Source organism: Myotis brandtii, unplaced genomic scaffold (assembly GCF_000412655.1).
Source record: "Myotis brandtii unplaced genomic scaffold, ASM41265v1 scaffold686, whole genome shotgun sequence".
Classification (NCBI taxonomy): domain Eukaryota; kingdom Metazoa; phylum Chordata; class Mammalia; order Chiroptera; family Vespertilionidae; genus Myotis; species Myotis brandtii.
Genome location: NW_005370683.1, coordinates 1853606 through 1867062, shown reverse-complemented (window position 1 = coordinate 1867062; position 13457 = coordinate 1853606). Strand labels below are relative to the sequence as shown.

The window sequence follows — 13457 nt, the reverse complement described above, 5'->3', positions numbered from 1 at the left end:
GCAGTTTTTTGTAAAAATGAAATGGATTCAAGAATATTCCTGCAACATGCCCTCACTCAGTGGCTTTCCAATGCACTTTCAAATAAGGGGGTTGGCGCCTCCAGCAGTGCCTGGGGTAATTCCTATGCACCACAGTCAACTTCCTCACCTCCTCCAGGGCCCACAGGGTGACCAATGAAATTAGAAATCGAGGTAGTGTTTTACTTAATAAATGAGACTTGTATTTATGCCCAAATCTGCATTCATTTATAAGTGTATTGGACAGTTAACCATGATAATTTAAAAAATGCTGTGGCGGAATAAATATTGAGAACTCCCTGCTGGGCTGATCTATTCTGTCACATAAGTACAGGATGCTATAGTCCCCTCCCAGGAGGCAGTGGAGAGGGTGCGAACTATGAAACGGCTGGATTTGTAGGATGCCAAGAGAGATTTAGTTGTTCAGTCCTTCTAACATTTCTTTCTTTTTCCTTGAGTAGGTCTTAACTCCAGTGATGAGGGTAGTTTGAGGAGCTATGTGATAGAAATTCAAAAGGACTATAATTTCCTCTCTGCAACTTTTTAAACATTTTTATTGATTGATTAATTTTAGAGAGAAAGAAGAAGGGAGAGAGAGAAACATCAATTTGTTGGTCCCACTTACTTATGCATTCATTGGTTGATTCTCCTATGTGCCCTGACTGGGGTTTGAACCAACAACCTCAGCTTTTCAGGAGGATGCTCTAACCAACTGAGCTAGCTGGCCAGGGCCTCTCTGCAACTTCTTAAATTGACCATAGATTTAGAGGATAAAAGCTTTTCTAATTTTCTTTCAGTCTTAGTTGCTTAGAAGTAAAAAATTTTGTGACATAATTAAATTCCCTGGGGCTGGGCTGATAAGATTGGCTGGTTGCAGGGCGATGTGGTCACTGGACATTCCTGAGACTTGAAATGGCAGACTTCATACAGATCATATAAGAACAGTGTTTTACTTAAAAGGGATTTCGCACCATTGTCTTTTCTTGGTAATGTTTTCATTAATGAAGCTAAAGTGTTTTGCCTTCTTTTCTTTAATAAAATGAACCAAAAGAGAAGATATAATGTTCAAACTTTAAGTAACTTAAAATTTTATTCTACTCTCTAACTTAACTTCAAATTATCAATGCCTCAGAGTGTGTGTGGTAGCATATCTAATTAATTTCTTAAAATAAATCATACCCTAACAGTGAAACAGATGTACAATATAAGCTATATGATCTGATTTTTATATTTGGGGTAGTTAAACTTAAGGAGTAGGAGCAAGGAAAAGTAGGTAATATAGTAAATTTGAATCACTGATATTAGGCCATGTCTGGATTTGTAATATGAAAGATAAAAAAATATTGTCTCTTCTTTTTCTTTTTAAAAATTCTTTTGCCTATGAATAGGGATTACCAGTCCTCCCACTAGACCTCACAGCAATTTTGTTAAGATGACATGATAAAATTCACATGAAAGTCCTGTAGACAAATCTATTATAATCTAAGACATTTAAACATGTTGAATGAATTGTTTTTAAGGCCAAAGAGCACATTATACAATCAAGTTTTAAAACCATCTACTATAATTTATTTACTGGTTTTGCTATTGCAATTATATTGTATGATGTTGGCTAGTAGAAAAAATATCTTTAAAATCACTATAGCTCCCCCTTATCAGCCATAAATATATCATCAGCAAAAATAAAATTGCAAAGTGTCCACCAGTGATCCTATAGAATAAACATTTCTTACCCCCCCCACAAAAGGCCTACATTTTAATGTTTCCACATTGATTATTTATCTCATTGAATATATCTGAATTAGCCTTTGGTTATATTATATCACAGCAATACACTGGGTGTTGTATCTGAAATCAGACTGCCTGAATTCAAATATTGCTTTTCTACTTAGTGGTTGTATGATCTTGGGCAGGTAACTTAGCATCTTTGGGACTCAATTTCCTCATGAGTAAATGGAAATAATAATAGCATCTATCTCTTAAAATACTGCCTGTTAAATAACAGGCCTGTAATAAATATTGCATATCCTTATGCACAAGGTAGGGCAAAAATAGGTTTATAGTTATCAGTATGAGAATCTATTCTTGTATTATTATTTATTAATAATTATATTATTCTCCATACAAACAACTGTAAACCTCTTTTGCCACACCCTGTAAGGTAATAAATATACTACATATAATAAGAAATGTTTTCATTATAATATATATCATGTAATTATATTTTATTATATAATATGTTATACATTAAATTATATAATTATATTTATTGTTTATTTTATATTCATAATATGTCTTTTCACAGCATAAAGATTGCAGTTGCAAACATATTTTGCTGGCATAAATTGAAATTATTTTAAAAACATGAACTAATTACCACTAATTCATGCTCATCAAGCTTTTGGACATCACTGATTATCTGCACTGTTCTTGCAATTTGACATCATTAGCATGATTGTTAGCGTACTTTGGTATTGTCTGGCAAACACACACTGACGTGTGTGAAGTCTGTGGAGGGCACTGGAATGGGGCACCTGGCAGCACAGCACATCTAAGGATCCTGTACCCCGACTCTCTCTCCTGAAATCAGCATGGGGGACAGCAAGTCTGCTGGTTGTTTTTTTAAGGGAGCCAGGGACGCAGACCAAGTCTGTAGCAATGATTTAATTCCAGTTTGCCAAGAGCTGACCAGTTTGATTACAAGACAGAGAGTCAGGAGCAGGTCATTGAAGAAGAGGGCAAGAAATCCTCAAAGGAAACTTATCTCACTGTAACCCAGTGAGGAAAAAGAAAAGTAATCTAAATTTATAGCAGTGCGTATTTCATAACATCATCTACAGGTTTATAACCCTCACACCATTGTTTTTTTTTTTAATTTATAAAATGAAGTGTTAAACTAGATCATTTTCAAGATCCATCTTAAAGCTTAAAAAAGTGTGACCATTTTGAATGAATTGTATACTTTGTTAATATAGCTGAAAATTTCCTTGAATTTATATTAATTTACACTGACCTTACATTGAGAAATAGGATTTCAAATCATTGATGTACTTTTTAACTTCAGTAGAAATTGTGAAAGCTGTTATATTTACTAAAGTTTTAAAAAATAAAACTACTAATAAATGTTAACTTTGAAACAATCAAGTTACTTTCTAAGTTCTGTATTTATTATAGACACATATACATTTCAACTCATCATTTCAGCTGTAGTGTATAATGGTTATAGAGAACTGAACTGCCTCTAGTAGCTTTTGAATGTGTTGATTCTCAATGGAGAGAAGAACGCTTAATATCTGGGCAGGCTTCACCACTGACAGATGTATTGCTGGGGTTTAGTGCCAACTAGGGCCCGGATGCCTCAGAATGGCGCTCCGTCATTGTTCCAGCCAGTGAGGGCAGGGAGGGCCATTTTCCTGTCTCAGTCCCACGAGGGCTGATGAGCCGGAATCTTTAAACTGTCTCTGTGGCAAACCCGCTTGGCCAGATCAAGTGGAAAGCAGAGGCAATTATCCAAATATCTGAGGTAAATGTGTGTTTTTCTGACCCAAATACTTGAAAAACTACCTCAAAGATTCTCTTTGATTTGACTGTGATGATCACATCTTTCTGCCTAAAGTGAATCTCTTTTCTGGACCTCTTCGCATGAATGTGTGTGTGTATGTGTGTGTGTGCGTGTGTGTGTGTGTGTGTGTGTGTGTGTGTGTTAGGGGGTGGTAGGTATTTGTGTACTTGTATGCCTGTCTAACTTAGTGTATATACTACACAAAACCTTTTTCTTTATTGTTCCAAATTTTATAATGATTAAATTGATTTATTAAAAGTTCCTTTTGAATGAATTTAGGTGTCATGTTTTAACAATAATTTTGAATATAAATTTGATTATTGAATAATAATTTCAATACATACAGGAATTCTTGAACACAACATGAATATTTATGACAGATACCACAGAAATCTAAATCCTGATTTAGCACCAAGACTTTCACAAACATTTAACATGATGGCAGACTCTATGTCCCTTTTCTTTCATTAATATCCAGGGTCCCTGAATTAGCCATACAAACAGAACATTAAATAACCCAAAAGTTAGAAATATAAACTTTTAAATGTCTTTGGATTTACCACAATGTTTTAAAAATAAATTACTGTTTATTAGTGTGTGCCAGGTGATGGAAAGGAAAAGGGAAAAGAGCAGGAGCCAAAATCAGTGACTTGCTACTTTGCAGTCACTAGAACCGACTTGGTAATCTTTCTGGACCATATCAAATTAACTATAGAAAGTTTTAGAGTATTAAATTTTATAGTATTAACTATTGAAGTTTTAGAAATTAACTGTAGATTTTATTTTTATATTATCTGAAAGAGGCCTATTATAATTAGAAAACTGAATTGGAGTTCCAAGATGATTGTCACAAAGGAGGTAGGTAACATAGGGCAATTCTCTTTCTTTCAGTGTCCAAATTTTGTAAAATTAAAGAATGAGCCCTGGCCAGTGTGGCTAAGTTGGTTGGCCATCATCCCATGCACCAAAAGGTTATGGGTTCGATTCTCGGTCAGGACACATGCCCAGGCTTGATTCCTGGAGGGGGTTCCAATAGATGTTCTATTCTCACATCAGTGTTTCTCTCTGTCTCTCCCTGTCCTTTCCCCTCTCTCTAAAAATCAATAAAATATATTTTTAAATAAAATAAGAGAATGAAAGTTGTTTAGATGATTTTAAGGACTAATCTAGATTTAAAATTGCATACTCAAATTTGAACATACCTGAAGAGATTTTATAATGCTCCTGTAAAGAAGTTGGAAGGAAAAACATATAATAAATGCATAATTTGCTAAGGGATCATTAGGATCCTTTGTATCTTAAAATAAGTTTATCTATTTCATATACTTTTTAAAGAAAGAGTACTAATTAATCTGAGACAACACCTCCAAATAAATGATTCAAAAATATTTTTGCCTGGACAGTGAAGAAAGGTAAGCCTTGTATATGGTCTATGTTAATCTAGAACAGCTGGGAGTAATATATCCTCAAGAGAATTTTCTGTAGGAAAGACCATTAGCCAACCATTATGATGATGGTATAAAATAAAGCAATATTATTCAGACTAAAATGTATATTGACAGCTTCCATCACATTACTTATTTGGCTATGTTCACTTATCCAACACAAAATTTAAAAGTGGGTTAGTCATCAACCAAAATGCACTCCTTAAGGAAGAATCTGGTAACCATATCATTAGGCCATGTAATAAAAACTTCAGTGGATTACATCCAATAAAGGAGACATCTAACTTATATGCATTTTCATTCTGTAACTATTTTGGTCTTAGAAGTAAAGTGGAAAGCTTTACAGAAATACATACACACATGTTCCCATTTAAATAAAAATCTGCATAAAATGATATAAGTTTCTAATATAACAATATAAAAATACAAACTTGATTTGGAGAGAAAATGATTTACACAATTTTTATATTATCCACTTTAACTTCACTTACTTTAAAAATATTTCCAGCCCGGCCGGCATGGCTTGGTGATTGAGCATTGACCTAGGAACCAACAGGTCATGGATTTGATTCCCGGTCGAGGCACATGTTTTGTATGCAGTCTCATCCCCAGTGTGGGGCATGCAGGAGGCAACCAATCAATGATTCTCTCTCATCATTGATGTTTCTTTCTCTCTATTTCTCTCCCTTCCTCTGAAATTAAAAATAAAAAAGCATTTCCAGCCCAGTGCCTGTGGCTCAGTTTGTTGAGCATCATCCCATGAACCAGGAGGTCATGGTTCAACTCCCTGTCAGAGCACATGCCCGAGTTATGGGCTTGATCCCCAGTAGGTGGAGGTCATGGTTCAATTCCCTGTCAGGGCACATGCCCGAGTTATGGGCTTGATCCCCAGTAGGTAGTGTACAGGAGGCAGCTTCTACCTCCTGCTCCCTTTCCCTTCCTCTCTCTGAAATCAATAAAAACATATTTTAAAAATTTCCAAATTTTATGCAGCCTATATTGGGGTGGAGAATGAGAACAAATGTTTCAGGTACTGAAAGTCTTTTCTTCTTGTTTTTTTCTTTTTAAATTTCAGCCTTGCACTATATAAATTTTGTTTAATACATTATGTCAGATGTAAAAAGGGGGGTCTGAAAATTATAATCATTATTGCATTTTCTATTTTGGCAATTTTAATAGCAAACAAAGCTGATAGCATTGCCAAGGATATTTATAATATAGCAGAAATGCCATGGAAAAACAGTAAAATATGAAGGTCAAACCTAATTTCTTGCTTTTGTGGCCTAATTTTATGGTCCATTTTTGAATGCTGTCCAAAAGTGCACTCATGAAAGAGAATTGAGATTTGGCATGTTGCATTAATGTTCCCACAATGCTGCTGAATAAATCTTGAAAAATTTTTCCCCCTAAAGGACACTTTTTTTTAGCTGAAGAGCTTTAAATCCTCTAGGAATAGCTTTGCTAAAGAACATTCATCCAGAGATGAACATATGCGTCACACATGCTTGATTTAGCAAACTGAAATGCATTTTTATGGGACCTAAGAAGTAAAGCATTTGTTACAACAACACAGAGGGAAATTTGTATCAATCCTCTTAATTTCGATTTTTACAAAAGAAATTTAATATCATTTTAAGTCCTATAGCTGGTTCTTTTTTCTTAAACTAAGAATAGTTTTAAAACCTGAAGGACTTTTAAATGTTAAGCAATTAATAGTTGTTTGACTTGTACATTTCTTTGTCTATATTATACACATACTAGAGGCCTGGTGCACAAAATTTGTGCACTAGGGTGGTGTCCCTCAGACCAGCCTGCACCCTCTCCAATCTGGGACCCCTCAGGGGATGATCGACTGCTGGTTTAGGCCCAATCCCACAGTCAGACATCCCTCTCACAATCCGGGACTGCTGGCTCCCAACCACTCATCTTCCTGCCTACCTGATTGCCCCTACCGCTTCTGCCTGCCGGCCTGATCACCCCCTAACCACTTCCCTGCCAACCTGATTGACGCCTAACTGCTCCCCTGCCAGCCCAATTGCCCCCAACTGCCCTCCCCTGCTGCCTGGTCACCCCTACCTGCCCACCCTGCTGGCCTAGTTGCCCCCAACTGCCCTTCCCTGCAGGCCTGGTCCCCTCCAACTGTCATCCCCTGTAGGCCTGGTTGCCCCTAACTGCCCTCCTCTGTCAGCCATCTTGTGTGAAGGTGTGACAGTTAATTTGCATATTACCTCTTTATTATATAGAATATATTATAAAAGCTTGATTCTAAAATTACCTTTTTCACTGACAAAACATTATTTTTAATTGATGTCACGAGATGATCGTGACCATTGCTGGCTATGACAATCTGGTGAAAATCATAAATACTCTTCCTAGGAAAATGCACATACACATGGAACTTTATATACAATTTCAGGAAGTCCATGGACACCTTGATGTCTGTCCAGGACCTCCAGGTTATAATATCCTGGACTAGATAAAAACTAGTAATTAAGTGGATAAATGGGCTGATAATAATATTACTTAAGGCAGTTGTTCTTCTTATATAAGAAATATAATAAATAAACTAATTTTATATCCCATTATTTAAATATGTAAAGCATATTTGAAGGTCTAGTTTATATACATTTTAACACAAATTATATGGAAGTGTATTTCACTATTTTAATTGCAAATGTCTCTTGATATAAAATGAATACCTTTTATATTATTAGAAATAAAGTTTCAGAATAATTATGACTCTGCTAACTTTTACAATACTAAGCAGGGAGCACCCTTCTAGTTGATAGATGGAATGCTGCCCAATTCATGAATTGCTTAGTAAAGCCAATTAGATCTCAAAAAGATAAAATAAAATGCTAAGCAATACTTTTCATCTACTCATGTAATTTTATGAACATGATGCTGCAGTGCAGGAACTTAAAATGCTATCTCATATTTCTATTAAGTACACTTGCCAGGTTCCATTGCTTTAAGGTATTGTTCTAGGTACTAAAGGTGTTAGAAAATGAAAAAAAGTTATAATTTTACATAATACCTGCTAGAGCTTTATTTTATTGAGTAAATAATGCATATTATGCTGTGTAAAATACACATTATGATGATTACCAATTATCTAAGTATATGTGAGTAATATCATTACCAATCTTCAATGATATATATAAAACTTCTTTCTGAATACTGGGAGTTTATTATAATGTAATTACTATATGAAGAAACTGATGTACATATATTCTAACATAACCACTATTATAATAATAATATTCATTTAATACAGGGTGGGACAAAAGTAGGTCTTCAGTTGTTTGTATGGAAAATAATACAATCTATCTATATATAAAAGCCTAAAATGCTAAGTGTCTGACCAATTGGTGGACCTTTCTGTAGACCACTCGACCAGTTGCTATGATGAGCACTGACCATCAGGAGGCAGATGCTCCAACCAGTAGGTTAGCTTGCTGCTGGGGTCTGGCTGATTCGGACTGGGCAAGATGGGCTGGACACATCCTGGAGCCCTCCCACAATCCCTCCCCAACCAGCTAACCTCCTACAGTCCCCTCCCCCCCCGCAGCCCCTGGCCAGCTAGCCCCCATTGGCCCTGATCAGGACTAGGCAGGAAGGACATGGTCAGTCCTATTGCAAGCCAGGCCAAGGGACCCCCACCCATGCATGAATATGTACACTGGGCCTCTAGTAATTAATAAAGAATAATACAAGAGCCCAGCTGGCATGGCTCAGTGGTTGATCATCAACCTATAAACCAAAAGGTCATGGTTTTGCTTCCCTGTCAGGGTTACGGGCTCGACCCCCATTAGGGAGTGTGCAGGAGGCAACTAATCAATTATTCTCTCTCATCATTGTTGTTTCTATCTCTCCCTCTCCCTTCCTCTCTGAAATCAATAAAAATATATTTTTTAAAAAGAATAACACAAGAATAACCTCTGTGTTTTGCATGCTCACAACTGTAAACCTACTTGCATGAAAACAATTGCAATTAAATATATACATAGGTTATTGCTGCAAATAGCTAATAGCTGAACACCTGACTAGAAAGAACAGTGAACTAATTTTTCTCCCTGATAACTCTCAAGACAACAGATGCCCCAGATAATAAAATACTCTTAATGGAAATACTGAACTTAAATGAATTCTCTTTGATTTAGTATTTTGTAGCTTTGGAGTTTTATTAATATTCAAATAAGTGTTATGTGAAATAAATGTCTAAGTTCAGTTGGTTAAAGAGATTTCAGCTAGAATTCTTAAAGCTCTATTGGAGAACATATTCAACTAGAATAAAATGCTTTCAAGCAATTTCCCAGTGTGATGTGGAGACTCCATATTATCATTGCTCTACAGGGAAATGCAGAAGGCACATGAGATTGGGTGAAATTGTATTAATCTAGATCTGGAAGGAGGATTAAAAAAACAAACCACAGATAACATTTTATTTGTCTGTGCAAAAAATATTGACTGAGATGTGCAATTAAATAATGGTGAAGACATTTCTAGCAGGCGAAATATAAAGAAGTAGATTTTTTTCTAATATAAAAAATAGATACAGACACAGAGAGAAAATGAGAGCTATGAAACTATGCATGGGAATTCTGTAGCTCACTAAAATTAATTTAAAATTATGTAAATTATACAACAGTAGAGAATATGGCAGGTACACAGATTGCCATGAAGCACTAGAGAAGTTGTAATTGTTGTAAAAGTTTAGAAGAGAGGCTTATATTTGGAACATCCAGAAATGACTTGTGAATTTGTTAATACTTGAGTCACACTTTGAAGGCTAGATAAGATTTGAACAACAAACGATGAGAACAGGATATGGAAGGAATGCTGTGAACCAAGGAACAGAGGTAGAAATGCTAGGGTATTTTTGTGGATTAGTTGGATAGTGGAGTTGGTTACGAGGATTGGTGAGAGATTAAGGCTAAGGGCTGAGGTAACCCACGAAACTTCTTGGGTGCTTAGTTCAAAGGAATGATCTTCATTCTGTGGGCAGTGAGTGAAGAGCCCATGAATGATTTTGGAAAAGATAAAGCGTGTTCTGAGGTGGCCTCACATCTATACAGTATTCAGTTCCAAAAGGGTTATATTTTCAATAAGTATGTATAGCACCCTCTCAAGTATGTATAGCACTAGTCTGAAAATAAGCACAGAATAGAAACATGACACATTTATAAACTCACTTTTTATTCTCAGATGATAGTAATGAATAGATAACATTGGCACAAGCATATTTTTCCATAAAAAAAATAAAGAAACACCACTATACTCAGCACACAAAAAAAGTATTAGCAGGAACTGAGAACTTCTGGTAAGCGCTACGTTTACAAGCACAAGCATTTAGTAGGGGGTATGCGGTATAAGTTTCTAGAAGACATGTAGTTAGTAAAACAAACAAAATCAGTGTTGTTTACTACTTGTCTGGCAGAAATTATTCTTAGGCATGAGAAGCTGTTCTCAAGGATCAAGACGAAATATCTAAGAATTCGGGCCAGAGTTACCAGAAGATTATACATATTTATGCAAGTGGAATAACTTGGGTTTTATAATGTTAGAATGTGGAAACCCTTACCTCGCACAACAAGGTCTGCCGAAGCTGAGGAGTTGTCCACAATGGTCTGCGCGGTGCACGTGTATCTGCCAGCATGCTTCAGCTGGGCATTTCGAATGAGCAGTTCCCCATTGGCATCCAGCTGGGAGCAAAGCAGCAGTCACTCAAATCAGTACATTTTTGACCAATTACATGGCATTTAGGATACAAGGAGGACATTTTTACTCTAACAAAACGAACCCCATGGAAAGGCATGTATGGTAGATATGCTAACCATATGTCTTTGCTCAGGATACTTAAACTTTGGGCTTTCTTGGGTAAAAAATAAAGTGAGTTAATTACTCAAGGTCCATTTTAGCCCCCGTATCTTTAACATTTTATTATTTCTACTAGCAGAGGGACATACTGGGAGAAACCAAGGGATGAAACTATGTCTTGGTGTCTTTTCAAGAGAAATGTTAAGGTCTAAAAATCTTAGTGATGAATGTCAGTGAGGACAAATTCATGCTATGTGGCTAAGAAGAATTATTAACTTGGTCTGGAAAAATTGATCTAATTAATAATTTCAGGATGTGTCACAGTTCACTTTACAAAGTTTACAGAACCTGTCAAAAAGGAAAATGATACTACATGTTCTTTTTTTTGTGCCAAAATATAAGCTCCATATGGGCAATGATTTTTGCCTTGTTCACTGCTCTATTCCCAGTGCTCAAAAGAGTATTCAGTGTATATATATATATTGAAGGAGGCTTGAGGGAATTTTGCTTGGGAATAATAACACACCACCTCACTGAAATTTCTAAAAATAGGCACTATTTATCAAATGCCTAGTCTGCACCAGGTCCTGGGCTATGCAAGTATACATATTATCTCATTTAATTCTCTTTTGAGATAGTTCCTATTATGTCCATTGTACAAAAGATAAATGTGAGACTTAGAGTATCCAAGTAATTTAACTAAGGTCATTCAGCTTCTCTGGTAGTGGGAGCATGCCTAATCCTTGCTCATTATCTCCAAAAATTCTCTTAAGAGAAACATTTTAAAAAGTCAATTTGGCTTTCCTGAGAACCAAAAATATTGATTTACTATTCTAATCAAATATATTAAAGAATGAATGGTTAATTAATAAGTAGGTTAATATTTTACATAACACAGGAGGGTATTATTTATGTGATATAATAAACCTGAAAAATTATTTTTTATTTTAATCACTCTATATGAATGGATGCTCTACTTCATCACAGGCTCCACCAGAGGCCCCTTCACATATTAAATTCCATGCTGATTTTGAATGAATGAAGTTAAGAATAAGAGCTAGTTTTAATCTGAGCATATTCAGTTGGTTGTAACAGAATACTACTATCTCCATATAAAGAACTGGTCAGTAGTCACACACCTTGTTCCTTGATACTAGTCATTCTTAGTAAAAACATAGAGGTTATGCAATTCAATGTCATTTGGTGTCTTCCTGTTCCTTGAGATCTAGATTGGCTAAACATCCAATTTCTAAGATTTGTATAAATTCCTGGGGTAGGCGAGTTCTTTCCTCTGCCTTCTTAGTTATTTCTTTGCCAATCAAAGGATCTCCAGGCTACAAATGCAGCCCTTTCCATATTTTTGTCATAAAACCTACTAACACAAAGTATTCCCTAGTAAAGTGTGTTTACTGAAGAACTGAAGGTGATAGAATTAGTTGTATCCCACAAGATAGAGCAGATCAACAGAAAGAATTATCGTCCATTTCACAGTTCTATTCTTAAAAGTCCCGTTGGTTATATTTTCAGAGGGATTCCTCAGTGACCTTCACCTCCCCCAGCGCTCTGCCTTCTTGATGGTATCCACTCCCACTACCATCTCTTACTTCTCTCTGGTCTTCTCTTCTATCCCCTGGACAAAGAGTTATTTTTATCTCCTCTTGTTAAGCTGCTTAATTCTTTGATGGCTGCTTGGATTCTGACCATACTTATTTCTCAAAACCTTACTTGCTGTTTTTAGTGTTTTTCATTTTTTTTTTTACCTCTAATTCCCCAATCCATTTTATTATGGTTGTCATATTTCTTCAACTCACTTTACTTTACTTCTACTAACATTTGACTTTTCTTCCCCAAACACTCAACTTTTTCTAGTCACCTATGACAACACACTTTCCAAAAACTTTGAGAACATTCTCAACCTCTTCTCTTCTTCAACTTCCTTATAATTCCAGCATAAATACTGCACTTTATCCATTCCTTTTCATCACTACTGCCTCTGCCCTTCTCCCAGCTACCAACATCTCTGACTGAGTTACTATATCCTGTTTGATCACAACCTCCACCCCATCTCACTCTATTATTTTCTCCATTTGTCACCCAGAGTGACCTTTTAAAAATGCAAATATAATCAGTCAATCACACTTTCTGTAAAAACAAATTGAAACCTCTAGAAAGTGTCCCCTTCCCAGATAAAAGTGTTACAATGACAAATCGGGCAGCTTTCTGTAGATTCTGTCCAATATCCCAGCTCAACCCATGCTACCCTTTCACTTACACTCTGATTTCAAAGGAGCACTCCTTTTCTAGGACTTAAATGCACCTTGGTCTCTCTGATCTATGGTCCTCCATCGTAATTCCTCTCCCAAACCCCGCATTCCCCACTCCCTTACCACCATCACCCAAATAACACTTAACGCCTCCCCATCAATACCAGTTCAAGTCATTTCCTCGAGCAAGTCTTCCCATTTTCTCTTGTTATATTTTGTTATAGCACTTCTTACCTATGTCATAGTATATATCTCAATTGCAATGAAATGACTGTATAATTATGTAGTTAAACTCTGTCTCCATGGAGAACTGTGAGTTTAATGAAGGAGGAAACACACCTGTTTTGT

General features: G+C 36.0%; 1 protein-coding gene across 3 annotated transcripts in view; it reads right to left on the bottom strand.

Moving 5' to 3' along the window:
• Positions 1-13457, bottom strand: part of CNTN1 (contactin 1) — a 279131-nt gene that overhangs the window by 73749 nt on the left and 191925 nt on the right. For all 3 annotated transcript variants that reach the window (XM_014529573.1, XM_005881686.2, XM_005881687.2), the window contains one exon: positions 10610-10730. In XM_014529573.1, the coding sequence (XP_014385059.1) occupies positions 10610-10730 (121 nt within the window). The remainder of the gene's footprint in view (positions 1-10609; positions 10731-13457) is intronic.